We start from the raw sequence: 14,919 nt of genomic DNA, 5'->3' as shown, positions 1-14,919 counted from the left end.
TCCGTACCCCCTGCACCCGTAGATAGGCCCTGCGACGACCACCTCTCACGCGTTCCCGACGAATCCGAGCGGGAAGGGAACGAGTACCGTTTATAGGTATCCTTTCACTTGCTCTATGAGCTGAAGGGCAATGAGGCAATGTAAGAGACCTGCATTTCGATCTTTGTTCTTCGAACGTAGGGGTTGTTGAGGTTCCTGTGAATAAAACGAGTCTAAACACGATGCAAATCGAATTAGTTTCATCGATTTAGTGTAATTAATAATACTAACCAGGAGATTCTGTGAAGTAACAAAACCTCTAGCAGATGAAGCTAAATTACGTGTTGCTTACATAATGAAAATAAAGGGAACTGCGTATCAAACTCTTTCCTGTTTGAGTAACTGAATCATTTGCTATTTAGTGCTTCAACTATGAAAATCCAATCTCAAAATGTCGGAACCGATCCAAACTAGTCTACATCTTGTTTGGGCTTATTCCGAATCAGCAATCTCGACAGTCCACTAGTACTACGTTCGAGAAAGTAAGATCAAGATTGACGAAATTGATATTTCCTCTATTGCATGTTTATTTAACGCGGCACTTTGTCCTCGATCCTCGCTAGATCGCCCATCTCGTTCTCGAACTTTGTCGAATTGTCAATTCCAATCATAATTAGAAAGATACAGCCTACTGACAGTAAACGGTACACGCTTCTCTCCGCTAGTCGCTTCGGTTCTCCAAACGACGCGAACATTCGTGCTCTCGAACGTCCATTCCGAATCGACAGGTCGACAACTTCACGCGAAGTTTCCGAAGGGTCTCGACGACGAGACCCGGCATTTTCCTTTAATCGGATTTCGAAACCTGGAGGAAGCTGGGGACGTCGGCGAACCCCTGCGCAGCAGGGGGTCCGCGATGGGCGACATCTTGCAAAGTTGGATCCGAGCCAGGCTGGGCATCGTGATCGACCTCGGGCCCAAAGTGTTCGGGCACTACACGAAAGACGGCCGACTGCTGGCGCAGATCCTGCACAGTTACGACATAATAAGCCGCGACCAGTTGCACACCATAATGGCGACCCACGACCCGGCGCTGTGCAGGGTGAACCTGAAACACCTGAGGTTCTGGCTGCGGTTCTTGGGGATCGAGTGCGACCAAGAGAGTGTCGAGGAGATCTCCTGCGGGAACGGCACCGCGTCGCTGCGCCTCTTCTACAAGGTGTACCTGTGCTTGGAGACTAGGGACAGGTGTTCGCATTACTTTCTCGCGTTGAATTTCGATCATTTTTATAAGATTTGCGGATACTCTCAGGTTGATTTACTGTTAAATTGTTCTGTTCTCGTTGATAAGAGACGAGAGTAGAGATTAAGATGCGTTAGAGAACAAATCAAAGGATTGAGTTCTTAAGTAATTATACGAAAGATGCGTGCTTTTATCGCGACGTAACAGGTTGCACTTCATCACGCTGCAAAAGGAGAGGGAAAGGTTCGTGCCGGCGTCGCGAAAATTCGACGTGAGCACGGTCAGCGAGGATCCTCCGGCGTACGAGCCGCCGGAGCATCCTCGCTCGAAGAAGCTGCTCCAGGGGAAGACGACCGTCGTCGGCTGGCACCGTTCCAAGTTCCCGGCGATCCTCCGGAAGCTGAAACGAGAGAGACAGATGCTGGAAGTGCCCGCTTGGGAACCGTACCCCGTCGTTCGGCCCATCGAGCACATCGTTTCCGAGGTATTCGCGATCTTTCTTTCCCCTCCTGTCCTCTCGACTCTTCCGGTGGACGCGTCGTCGCAGAGATCGAAGTCCGAGGACCGCAGGAGGATGCAAGAGAGCGCGGACGCGGACCGGTTCGCTCGCAGGACCGCGTCGAAGTCGAGAAAGACGGAGGACCAGCGCGAGGAACATTCGGGAAACGAGTTCGTTTCGGTCGCGGAGGACCCGGAGATGGCGAGGACCTACGTGGAGTGGTTGAAATGTCGCGGCAAGCGTGCGGCGACCGTCTCCGCGCTGAAGACGAAGATGCAGAAGGCGTTGATGCACCAGCTCTGGGAGCGCATCGCGGCCGACCAGGAGGACCGGCTCGACGAGGCGATCGCGCGACGGACGCTCGACCAGTCCAGGTACGAGAAGCAGATGATGACGAAGCTGTGCGAGGTGCGCGAGCAGAGGAGCCGGATGCTCGAGAACCAGAGGATCCTCGAGGACATGACGGAGAAGGCGAACGAGGTGGAGCACCTCGCGAGCATCGAGCGGAGGAAGGACCAGGCGGCGAAGGAGCAGCTGGACGAGGAGCTGGAGTGCGAGAGGATGTGCGAGCTGCGCCGCAGGCTGGCCGAGGAGAAGGTGCGCAGGCTGGAGGAGCGGCACAGGGACCTCTGCCGCGACACGGTGCAGGAGATAGTGAACCTGGCTCTCAAGATCGAGGACTACAAGCAGCTGAACACCGGGATCGTGCCGCAGAGGATACTCCGCGAGTGGGTCAACAAGTTCGTGAGAGGCGAGGCCGTTCTGGACGCCCAGTCGCGCGAGGAGGAGCGGATCGACCAGACGACCGTCGAGGAAGCGTCCAGCGTGAAGCTCCAGCAGATCGAGCTGCTGCGAGAAGCCCTCCTCGAGGACTATCTCCGCGCGAGATCGCCCTGGGACCAGATTCTCCCAGAGGAATCGACAACGACGCGTCTCGGTCGCGTGGTGCTGGGCCGCCTGGTGCATCGTCTCCTGAACTACGTCCACCCCGTCGACAGCGACGCGCCGACTCCGCCGGTCAAGTTCGACGGCGTCGCGATCGTCCTCGGGCTGGCGAACCCTGCGGCTCACGAGTCGCTCCGCCGGATGCTCGGCAACAGCGGGATCCGGCTGGTGCGGATGGAGGACGCGATCAACTACTGCCTCGAGCGGTACAAGAATGAGATGCTGGACGTGGAGTACATCGACGCCAGGGTGCTCTCCGCGACCGCCGAGTTCGTGAAGGAGCTCGAGAGCGGCAAGCGCCGGATGTCCTGCCCACAGCAGCGGCGCAGCGTGTCGGTCAAGTCCGCGGAGAGTCACGCGCGACGACGGAGCTGGTCTACGGGGTCCAGGCACCGCGAGGAGGAAGCCACCACCTTGGAGAAGCAGACGCAGACTCCCAGGAACATCCCGCACGAGGACCTGGACCCGGTGCTCACCGATTCCGCGTGCATCGGTAGGTCCGCTCGACCGTCTTGGGGATTGGATCGTCTTCTGATTCGCGTGTTCAGGCAAATGGGCTTACGAGTTCCTCGCGCTGGGCCAGCCGATCACGAACGAGCTGGCGACGAAAATCCTCGTGGAGTACCTGAAGGACCTGCGCGGCGCCAGCGGCTGGGTGCTGATCGACTACCCGAACACCTACGAGCAGATGTCCCTGCTGGAGACCGCACTGACTGGCTCCAAGATACCGCCGGACCCCGAAGTGCTGGATTTCGAGGACGTCACGGTGGAGGACGTGCAGTCGATCCCGCCGAGGATCGTCTACGAGGATCAGAGGCGACCGGTCGACTCGTACAGGCAATCCAAGCTAATCCGAGCCGATCCGACGATGCAGATAGATTCCTGCGTTGACGTTCTTCCTCTTTAGACAGTCGAGACTCGTGCCGTGTCCGATCAGACGCATCCAGGATATCCCGACGCCCACGTTCGCCAGCCTGTTCGTCCGAGTGGCGCGGAAGCCTGCCGACTTTCAGATGCAGGATCGCTCGAGCGAGGAGCTGACTCGAGACTCCCCCTCCGTGGATAAGTTCTACGCGTCCAGGAAGATCGGTTACTTCCTCTACTACAACGACCTGAACGAGACCGCGCTGAAGAGACTGGCGAGACTCGTGATCGGCGAGTCCTCGCAGAGGAAGTCCTCCGTCGAGTTGTTCGGGGACTCGCCGAGGAGCCACGAGCGCGGCAGAGCTCGCAGCACCGGCTCGAAGGCGCCGGTGATCAGACGCATGTTGCCCGAGTCGCCGGAGGTCGCCGAGCAGGACCAGGAAGTCGCGGATCCGGAAGAGGAAGAAATTGTACCGGAGGAAGCGCAGGACTACGAGTTTGAAGCAGAACCTCCGAAACCGGGCGAGGAGGACTGGGAGTGGATCGACCTGCCCCTGCCGTCTCCTTTGGCCAAACTCCTGGCGAACCTCTGGGATAGCGTCGAGGAGGCGTACGTGGAGAGCCTGAAGGAACTGCTGTTCCTGAAGAGCGTGCACGCGTCGGGCGTCGTGCCGTACACGGAGTTCCTCGCGAAGAACGCGGTAGAGTACATCGCCAGGCCGGACAACAAGCAGGACCTGTTGAACGAGTTCCACCTGGCCTTCAACGAGATCGACGACGACGCGCGGCACGACCAGGACGTCAAGTGCGAGCTGCACCGTCGGCTGGCCGACTTCCAGGGCACCCTGTGGGACCTCTGCGACAAGCGCAGGCAGGAGGCCGAGGAGGAGCGCAGGCGGTTCATCGGCGACGAGTGGACCGTCTACGAGTCGACGGTCCTCTTCAACGTCTACGTCGGCGTGGCTCAGGCGGAGCTGGACCGGTGCGTCGACACGGTCAACCTGATCCTGGATTATTACGCGGCGATGACCGGCAGACTGTCGGACGCGCGGGTCCCTAAGGTGATCCTGAATCGGACGCCGAGCGACGTCGACGCGGACTCGACTGCGGCCGGGAAACCTGGTCGAAAGGAGAAGCGAGCCGAGGTCAAGTCCCAGTCGACGAGAACGTCCGTCGCGATTCCCGCGCAGGTTCCTCCTGCGCTCGACCGAGCCCTCCTCCGCCAGCAGGTCGAAGATCTGTTGACGGACAGGAGCAGAACGCCCGAGGACGCGGGCGAGATCGACGTCGTCGAGCTGATCGCGAAGAACGTTCGCTTCGCGAGGAACCTCGTCGACGATATCGCCGCGACGGTTCAGAGGCGGGAAGAGGAACACGCAGCGAGCGTCGCAGGCAAGAGCGTCTCGCCGATCGGTTCCAGCCGCGAGCAGGACCTCGCGCTGGAACGCCGGTACGCGCTCGCCTACGAGATCGGTCGGGTTCGCTGGAGACTGGAGTCGGTAGAGGCCGCGGCGCGAGGCGATTTCGCGTTCTTGCTGGAAACGATGCAAACCGCCTTCCATCGGATCTATGACAACATCTTGAACAGGTGAATGTTAACCCTTTGACCACTGCTGGCGCTTGATACTGAAAACCTTCGCCGTTCTCGGTGTGCGTCTCGAAGTCTGCCGTAGTCAAAGGGTCAACCGCGGTGTTCACGACCGGTTCATCTCGCGATGAAAACGCGCAGGTACTGGCGCGAGATGAAGAGCGTCAACGAAATGGTGAACGTGTTCTGCTTCGCGATCGAGGACGCGAAGTACTTGGAGAAGGAGATGCTCCTCGACGGCGACCGGTTCGTAGTTCGGTCGAACGTGTTCGTGAAGCGAGTCTCGGAGGAGGAACCAGCGGTGACGAAGGAGGTCGAGACGGGCTCGCGGTTCCGCGTGGCTCAGCTCTTCCGGCTGATGGAGACGTTCCGGCGCGTGTCTCCGCACGGAGTGATTCCGGAGCGCGCGTTCGTGCACATTCTGCAGGATCTGATCAGCCACGGCACGGAGGAGGGCGAGTCGATGGTGCTCCCGTGCTGCTGGTACCAGCTGCGATCCTCGGACGTGTTCGCTCTCGTTCGCGAGCTGTTCGGACCCGCGAGTCAGGTCGACTGGCGGGAGTTCGTGATTTACGCGACGGACCTGCCGATGCCGAGCCACCGGGACATCCTGATCGCGAGGGATCGGTTTCGCATCCAGGACCCGGACCTGACGGAAGTCGTCACCGTCGACCAGTTCCTCCGGACGTCCGTCTGGTTCCTGGAGTGCGTCGAGCCGCTGCGAGACGCGGCGCAGCTGCTGCGCGACGACTTCCAGCGGAGTCCCGAGGAGCTGTACGAGGAGGAGCTGTACCGGTTCGACCGCGACGGGATTTCGATCGACCAGACGCTGCGGAACTCGAATCAGCGGCCCAAGAACTCCGGCGACTGCGTCCTCGGCGAGGAGACGCTGCGCCTGGCGCTGATCAAGGAGTTGCTCTGCCGGATGTACATGATCGACCGGCGCAAGGTCAACTACACCGCTCTGCTGTTGGCCTTCTGCAAGGCCGAGGACCCGCGCGAAGGCCTCGCGAAGGCGCTCGCGCTCGCGATCGGCACCAGAATCTGCGTTAGCGTGGAACAGGGCGAGCGATACGTCGATGACGTGCACCAGCGAACGCGTCGCACGGGTACCGACGAGTCGCGCGAATCTCTGCCCAGATCGATTCGAGAGGTATGGTTCTCCTAGCTACGCGCACGACAGCCGCGCCTCTTCGTTTCGTTCGTTACAGATGGACGACCCCTCGACGACCGACTGCTCCACGTTCGGCGAGAGCGAGTACAAGTTTCAGAGGTCCGACGAGGAATCGGTCGAGTATTGGGTGCCCTTCGACGTCTGCCTCGTAAGGGTTACTTCCTTCGACGCAATTTCGAGGTACCTACCTTGGACGTCGCTCGAATCGATATCCTTTTTCAGACGGTACTGTCCGCCACCTTGCCGTCGCAGGTTCCGAGCCCGGAAGTCTTCGGTCCGTCGGCGAACCTTCGGGATTCTTTGCTTTCCGCGTACAGGGAACTGAGGGACGACGACCTCGACGACCAGGACGCTGTCCTGGCCCATCGCTTGCTGAATCACCGATTCGTGAAGGAACTTTTGAACTCCACGAGCAAGTTCACCGCGAGGAACATGGGGAGTATCGTTCGGGAGATTATACTGTCCAGATAGAGCGACCGTTCCGTCCTGTTGCGTTTAAGGGTGGAAGTTACAGGAGTTGCAGGAGTTCCGAGGGATAAGCGTTAACAAGATTTATTGTTTCGATACATCACGAGTGTAGCTTGTGAAAAATTGTAATCTTCCGGCGTAGCTGAGAAGACGTCTTCGCTAAGTTTCGCTTCCTGCTTGTCGCGTTGCGAGTGTCCTTAGACCGGATCGTTTTAACAGGCCGGTGATTCTCTGTTTCGCTGTTCCGGCGCGGAAACGCGAAGTCGGTGGAATTTCGTTGTTTCCCCGTTGGAGGGCGTTCGCGCCGAACAAACGGTCCACTCTCGCTGCTCTCCCTGCTCCGCTCGCGAGTCGAGCTGCGCCTCGACGTCTTCCTCGACGTCTTCCTCGACGAGAATTCTATTTACAGTGACGCGTACAGGTTCAAACGAGCGAGAATGCGTGTCGCCCGGAAACACGAGAACCGAATCGCGCCGCGCCGGCCGATCGGGGCGGGCGCGGCGATCAAACGAGAAAATAAACAAGATTTCATTGAACAAAACTAACTGTCGTTTCGCTACCTTTCCACCGGTTGCGCGACGCCGCGTCGCGGCAACTTTCGAGAAACGTAGCAAACCGAGAACGAAACGATGCTTTCCGATTGCCCCCTCGAATGTCTCTCGAGCGTGTCACCGATACCATCGGCCATTATTCGACAATGGTTCGTTTAGGCGCGTGGCAGGCGTCGCGAAACGATCTCGCTACGCGTCTGAACAAGTACAGCGTAGAGTATCCGCAAAGTAAACTGAAACCGCTCCGAACCGCGCTGGTTCGCGTCGTTCCCACCACCTGCCGCTCCTCCGGAAAGCAGCGGTCGCCGAACATCCGGTCGTCGCGACGAGAGCCAATCGGAGGACGCGCGACGCTCGAGGATTCGAGAGCATCCGGGCGGTCGACGTCCAACGGCACGCGCGAATCGCGTCGACGGAGCTGCTCTCGCCGCTTCGACGCCGGGGATCGATCGGCTGTTCCCAAAGATTCGAATCCGGCTGAGTCGCGCGTTTCGGCGTGCATAGGAAATTGGTCTAACCTTATTGTGCTCGCGCTCGACCCCGCCCTTCAACCCCACGCCCGCCACCCTCCGCGCCGCGCGGTTGCGCCGGTGTAAGGAAGGCGCGTCATTTTCACAGCCCGTACCTCTCACCCTTAACGATTTAAGTAATTCAATCCAAACGATCGAACGCTCGCAGATTTTTACGATACGCGTGATATGTTTGCGTGTACGTGTTCGGACAGTCGCCAGCTTCGAGCTGCGACTTCGCGGTGAACGTTCGCGCTCGGAAATCGGTTTCCCCGATACCTGCAGCGCATCGGCCCGCCGTCGTACCACGTGTCTGTCTGTGTCTCTGTGTGTGCATGTGTACGTGTCGCGTGTGTGTGTGTGTAACGTGTAAACGAGTAACGAGTAACGATCAACGAGAAACGCGCACGGTTCCCGAGGAAATACGTATAAAATAGAAACGACGAGGTTACCCGAGTATACGCGGAGTCTCGACGATCAACGGAATCGCGTTATACGCTTAAGTACCGTTTTCCCATTCTATACACCCGCCTAAGCTATCGCGGGATGATCGCCGTTCGACAAACGATAACTACACGGACGATAAACCCGTCTCGCGACGCCGATGCTGGCCGCCGTTGTCGGCCGTCGACGGAGAAAACTTCTAAGAATCTTAAAAAAATATGCACCCTTCCGTTCGACTCGAAAACGCCGACGCAAAGGTCCGCCGATTTATCCTAACCTATGGAAATCGTCCTCCTCTCCGCCCGCGGCGCAGCGGTGCCGGAAACATCGACCGTCTTTGAGCACGTTTCTACGAAACTCGGGGGAAACCGCTGGCTCGTCGGGTACAAAAATGTTCTGAATAGGGGGTGAACGACACCCGGAAGAGTCCGCGCACTGTTCGCGTCTGAACCGTCGAACACGCGCGAACCGTGTGTACACCGTTCAAACGGTCGGATTCCAGGAAGGATGTCCGAGCTCCTCTCTGTCCGCTCGACGCGCTCGTCCCGCGCCCATTTTCGTTACATCTCGGACACGCGAGTACGCGCGCGCATTCTCCTTTGGCACGTTAGCTCGTACGCTAAATTCTATTCACGCTCTCTCAGCCGTGCACACCCGCAAGAACATTCATCCTCTCTCTCTCTCTCTCTCTCTCGCTAGCTCGCTCGCTCGCTCGCTCCCTCTCTCACTAATCTATCGTTCGATAAAAAAATACGAGGAATAAAAATATATCACGTAACAACGTTTCCCTCGTCCTCGGCCGACCAACGGGTCGACGGAGAGGTCGTCGGGTGCTGCGCGTCCCGCCGCGAGAGAAACGACCCGCCGACGCGTCGAGCGGGATATTCCAACGTCCGTGTTCCCCGTCGGTGTGCACCGTCCAGTCGGGGCGCGACGGTTTCGATTAACAAAGAAAAACGAGAGGGAAGATCGTTTCGACGGGCCGAACGATGCGAGTCCCGTCGAACGCGCGTTATCCTTTGGATCCGAAAGCGGACCGTGTCGTGGGAGCATCGATTTCTCCGTGCCTCGTCCGCTACCCGATCCACGAGAGCCATCAGCTAGGCTGCGGAGGCGTCAGCTTCACCAGGAGCCACGTGTACAGCTTCGGCTTCTGCTCGTCGACCAGCTCGTACTGCAGGTTGCTCAGTCCGTCCGTGGCGAATCTCTTCTTGCCCGTCTTCAGGTACTCGTACCTGAAACGCGTTTCGTTCGTTTAGTCTGTATTAACCCTTTGAACTCTGTAGGCTCCGATATCGCACCAGTTCTGATATTACATGTTTCAATGAATCTTAAAGAAACTACCCTAAAGTTATTCGATCTTCCACACATCCGAATTTTATACTAAGAAGGAAATGATCGAAGAAATGTTATAGCATTTCTCACTTTCGCTGGGGATACTATAAAAATTAGCAGTTGCTGATAGATTACAAAACAACCTGGAGCGCTAAGGGTTAAAACTCGTCGTTTCTTATCGTTGCGGGAAGAACATTGCGTATTACGTCAGCCGAGTGACGACGCCTTGTTTAACGTATAACAGATTGATCACCGTTCCTTGCGTCGAAATATAAATCGACCATTGTGCAGTTGTTACACGGTAAAATAAAGACGCCCACCGCGTTGTATTCTATTTTTTTCGTCGATAAGTCACGTTAAGCGCCATGGAAGTCTCGACCGTTTCTCCGTAGTTACTCTTTAGCAAAGAGCAGGAAAAACTACTAATTATCTAGCGTTACAGTCCTTGCATCGTATTATCAGCTGAGCTACGTCATTAAACACTCCCATTGCGCGTTACGATTCTCTCGAAGCGATCCAGGAGCGTCATCGGCGACCGACATGGCGCTGAACGTGTTAATTACCATCATGAACGTCTCACCTCTTGGGGTTCGCCTTCTCCTTCTTGTGCGTGAGCATCTTGTAGCGCGCGACGTTCGCCGGGTACCGGGAGATGTGGAGGCCGCGGGCTTTTATCCGGTTCGCCATGTCGTCGTCCTCGCCGCCCCAGCCCCAGAACACGTTGCTGAACCCGTTCACCAGGCGAAAGTGTTCGCGGGACATCGCCGACACGCCGCCGAACAGATCGGCGTACGGCAGCCTGCGCGGAACGATCGCGGAACGTTACGTACACAGCTGCTCCATTTCGAGGCGCGGTACTGTACCTGTATTTGAACTTGTCGACCGCCACGGACATGTGCCTCGGCTGCTCCGGACAGGTGTACAGATTCCTATCGTCCTCCGGAAGTAGGTCGACGTCGTGAAAAATGAAGCAGTCGAAAGTCCGCTCCTTCAAAGCCTCCACGTAGCCCACGTTCATCAGCATCGCGCGGTTGAAGGCTTCGCTACCTGAAAGAGGCGCGTAACGATTTCGGTTGTAAAAGGAAAGAGAGCTAGGTTTCACCTCTTGCGCAGCAAACACGTGCCACGTCGAAACGTTTTTCTTTGGGAAATTGCTAACGACGCCTTACACATCGAGTCTCGTCGCGTTACGCGTACCGTCGTTGCTGCGAACCTGGCACTCTCGTCTGAGTGGTCAGATTCGAAGACGCACCCCTTTCTCTCACGAATGTCGGGTTCTAGTATGCGATTGGCCGATGCACGCACTCTCGCGCGAGAGATTGCAGTCTTGCAATTGCAGTTCTCGCGACTGTCTCCGCCCTATTATGTCACGAGTGCCAGCTTCTCAGCAACGGTATGTAAGCGACGGTCTACCGCGTTGAATCGATCAATTTTATAAATCGAGCGCGCGTTGCCGACGACAGTTCAGTTTAACGAAGCCCACCGTTGAAACTGGACTTGATATTAAACAGTTCCTTTAAACTGGATTACTTATTTCAAACTAATTATATTACCAGACTATCGCGTACCTATCTGCGTTAAGTAGGCGAAAAGCATTGTTCGAGACTTCACCGAATCTTGAATGACTTTCCAGGGCAAGAGGTTGCACGAGCGTGGCCTGCAGACGGGTCGGAGGTCGCCGCCGACTCCACGCATCTAGGTCGATCGAGGAACAACGCGTAACGCATGAGATCCCGTCGAAAGGGAAAAGTGGAAAGCAGGTAAAGAGAAGCCCGCTCCAAAGGCGGCGCGTCTCCGATCGATTATCTTTGCTCCCGTGAACTTCGCGCCTCGACGCGTCCGCCCGACAGCCGGCTCCCGCGAAACCGATGAGCGTCCCTTCGAATTCCAGAAGACGTTTATAGCGTCGTTAGCGCGACTGGAAGTCGTATCTCGATGAGTCAGCCGCGTCAACGGATACCGTCCGATCCGATGACTCGGAGGAAGTGGCAAAAACGCGCGCGTCCTCCTCCCGCCGAAGCGGTAACGGTTGTAGGCTGTGTCGAGGATAAGAGGATGACGAAGTCGAGGGCCCGACGGGGCCGTCGCGCGACAAATAGCCTCTTTTCTTGCTGCTCGTCTTCTCCCCCCTTTCCTGGCCAGCTTCCCCCGAATTACACCGAGGATCGAGCGGCGCGCGATAAACGTCCTCCCGCTGCGAGGATCGTCGGTGAATTGAATTTCGAAGGGCCGGCCACACCGATTAGCAAGTTTATCTCTGCTACGGTCTACCGCGATTGAATCCATTGACAATTTTATGAACAGAATGCTTGTCGAGGATTCCTCACAACGCTAGACTTACGGAAGCAAATTTGCATACTGAATTCTTTAAACAGGAGTTTCGGTCGATATTCATTCGTCCAATCCGGCGAATCGTAATACTGTGAGGCTACAATTTTCACGATTTATATAGATGCAGATCTTTAGGAACAATAGAATAAAGTGTAGAAGAAACGTCCGTGAATCTGGAGTTAATAAAGTCCATTATTGAAGTCAGACGCGATTAAACAGCTCCGTTCGCGAAGGCTCTTTAAAGAATGCGAAACTCGCGGCGTATGGAGCTGAATTATACATCGAACGCTTAAACAATGGAGATACTGAATTCTTGCTAGTAAATTAGCTGAATCATTCGTTTGCAGCTTAGTATTCCAAATACGATCGTTATCTCCCCAAGATGACATTCGTGCACGAAGGGTTAATATAAATTATAATTGACGCAATGACCGTTACGCTAACACGTTAACCATAACCATTCCGAACCCTAACTCGGGAACAAGGAGAACGGCGCATCTCCGCGAGTCGCCTCGAACGATCTCGATAATCGACGCGGCGCAGATGGGTGCCGCGGGTGTCGCAACTTCCCGTTAACGAGGAACCGACGACCGCGGGGATACTTTCCCGACGTCGAGTTACGGTAACGACGACTTCGAGTAACGTTCCCCGATGTTCCCGGCGAGCAACGCATCCGAACGATATTAACGGTATCGCGGCGAGTCCCACGACAGCTGCGGCTAATTGCATCGCATCCACGATCGTGATTCGCGCCGGGCGAATTCTCACCGTCGGACGATGCGGTCGCATTCGCAGTAACGTTCCGCGTTACTCTAACGCGTCGACAGCCACGGAAACCTTCCGAGTTTTATGTATCGCCTATTCTTTCGCGGCGAACATAACGAGGAAATTGTTATTCGCTATCGCAATGCTCGCGTTGCGCAGTTCCATAGTTATCTACGCTATCGAGCATTTTAATTCGACGTTAGGCATCCGAGATCATTATTAGATTGCAATTCTTCCAAGCAATTTTGCAGGAATTCGTAGAGCAACTTCGAATACAGAATTCAGCGTGGTAACATAGATCTTTCGCGATTATCTTGGAAACTAGAGCCTGACGGTGACAACGTGTAAGGGGAGTTGTTGGAAATGTCTTCGATAATATACCTGAGAATCGTCAGAATCGAAACGTTACATCGACGTTACCTCCGTTAACCAGTCAACTGTGTTTGACGTGATACGAATTCTTTCAGCGATGAATTCCTGATTTTTTCACGTAAACATGTAATTCTTTGTTTCGCTTTGACCTTTCATTAGTTTTTCTTTCATTTCTATATACTCTGTATAGTTAGATCTTTCATTTCTATATACTCTACGCGCATTCGTCCAGCGTTCGACGAGTACACGCTCCATTTTATTTTATTGCGAGAGCGGTTTTTCCAACTAAATTCCACAGTTACTGGTTGAGAAGAAGCATCGGGGCCCGGGGCTGCTCGATAAATATTCAAGATGGCGGCAATTACGTAAAGCAAACTATTCGGAGGCTTTGTATCGTAATCTGGAGTAGCCCGAGGCAGGAACGGGGTGCCGCGAACGGGAATAGCCGAGAGGGAGCCGAAGAGGGCGGGGAAACGAATAAGAGAGTAAGATCTAAATTACAAAGGGAGGCAGTGGGGCGGAATCGTGCCCGGGACCAGTTTCCAGCAATTAGAGCCGCGTTAAGGTTAGCGTGCCGGTGTGTCGCGCGTCCGCGATTGCTCCCCGCCGCCAATCGAATCCTCCCAGGGGGTGTCGCGATGTCCCGCCGCACCGGTGCATCCAACGCACGCCGCCGATACCGCATTGCGGCGCGGCCGGGGACGCTTCTTATCCGTCCCCGCGATTAGCCGGTCGACTTACTGTCCGCAGATGATATCTCCTCGCGTCCCCTTCGAGGTGGAGTGCGCCGAGGGGCGGGAGACGGTCCGACGAAGCCGGGAATCGGTGTAACGAGAAGCGGGGACGACGCGCTTCGAGCGTCGAGGGTTGGAGACTTCAAAGCGATGTGGGATATAAATATGCAAAAGGAATCAGTTTCATTCATTTCGATCTTAGTTCGTTGAAGTGGACCGTTGAGATTGCGAATGAGTCGAGTCTGGACACGATGTACATCGAAGTAGTTGAAGGGTTCGTTTCTTTAACCCTCTGCGCTCGGAAGTTTCTCGCTGGAAATGTTTGACAGTTTTCGAAGAGATGATATTCCTTGAAAGTAATTGCAGGGAAATTGCAAGTATATTAAGGAAGCTATTTTATTCCAGTGTAACGTACCAAGGCATAAAGTTCATTAAATATCAGATTTGATTGTTTCACTGCGTCTAATCAAATGAGAGTCTCGTATTTTTCTCAAGAAATATTCATTATTTTCTGATAAAATATCAATCATATATTTCACAACTAACATAAAGAAATACCTTGCAGAAATTAAGTGACAGAACTAGTTTATTTCGATGTTCCACGTGTCGATACATTATATAAAATTTGACAGTGAATTCTAAATTTGATCATTTTGTTCGGTCAGTTCTCGAGTGCAAAGGGTCAATAATCCACTACGTTCGAGAAAGTAAGATCGAAATCAATGAAACTGATATTTGCTCTATTACACGTTTATTTAACGCGTGCGTCGCTTCTTCTCATTACGCTCCGACTTCGAACTATCCGCGTTCCTCGCCGTTACCCGTTCAGACAAATGAAAACACATCGTCAGTGGCCAGCACTCACGTAACAGCCTTTCGAGCACGCGCGAAATCAACGTCGACTCGTCAGCCGCTTATGCAACCGACGAAGAACGGCACATCCGAGAATCCGATCGATGCCTCGCCGATCCGAGGGTGTTCCGACGAATTTCACCGGCGGCGTCGGCGAACAATCGGGAAAGTATTCGGGAAACTTTAGCGAACAATCTCGATACAAAGAGGGAACTTCTGTTCCGCTCGGTTCGCGAACATTCACAGGGACTCGCGCTCGGGGAAGT

The 14,919-nt window shown here is 55.1% G+C and overlaps 2 protein-coding genes across 5 annotated transcripts in view; one reads left to right on the top strand and one right to left on the bottom strand.

The window, feature by feature from the left end:
• Positions 1 to 102: 102 nt before the first annotated feature.
• On the top strand, positions 103 to 6,775 carry LOC116434872 (sperm flagellar protein 2-like). Its single transcript, XM_076371894.1, is given in 7 exon segments — positions 103 to 1,227; positions 1,430 to 3,159; positions 3,215 to 3,575; positions 3,577 to 5,118; positions 5,260 to 6,271; positions 6,330 to 6,440; positions 6,515 to 6,775. Coding segments are annotated over 7 exon segments (5,337 nt in total). The 5' UTR covers positions 103 to 895; the 3' UTR covers positions 6,764 to 6,775.
• Positions 6,776 to 6,828: 53 nt separating this feature from the next.
• LOC116434873 (beta-1,4-N-acetylgalactosaminyltransferase bre-4) overlaps positions 6,829 to 14,919 on the bottom strand; it is a 54,927-nt gene continuing 46,836 nt past the window's right edge. For all 4 annotated transcript variants that reach the window (XM_031993707.2, XM_031993706.2, XM_031993704.2 and 1 more), the window contains exons 5-7: positions 10,463 to 10,646; positions 10,180 to 10,398; positions 6,829 to 9,499 (exon numbers count right to left, since the gene is read on the bottom strand). In XM_031993707.2, the coding sequence (XP_031849567.1) occupies positions 9,361 to 9,499; positions 10,180 to 10,398; positions 10,463 to 10,646 (542 nt within the window). In that variant the 3' untranslated portion in view covers positions 6,829 to 9,360. The remainder of the gene's footprint in view (positions 9,500 to 10,179; positions 10,399 to 10,462; positions 10,647 to 14,919) is intronic.

Source organism: Nomia melanderi, chromosome 11 (genome assembly GCF_051020985.1).
Source record: "Nomia melanderi isolate GNS246 chromosome 11, iyNomMela1, whole genome shotgun sequence".
Taxonomy (NCBI): Eukaryota; Metazoa; Arthropoda; class Insecta; order Hymenoptera; family Halictidae; genus Nomia; species Nomia melanderi.
The sequence above is the reverse complement of the archived record's forward strand: the minus strand, read 5'-3'. Positions and strand labels throughout refer to the sequence as shown.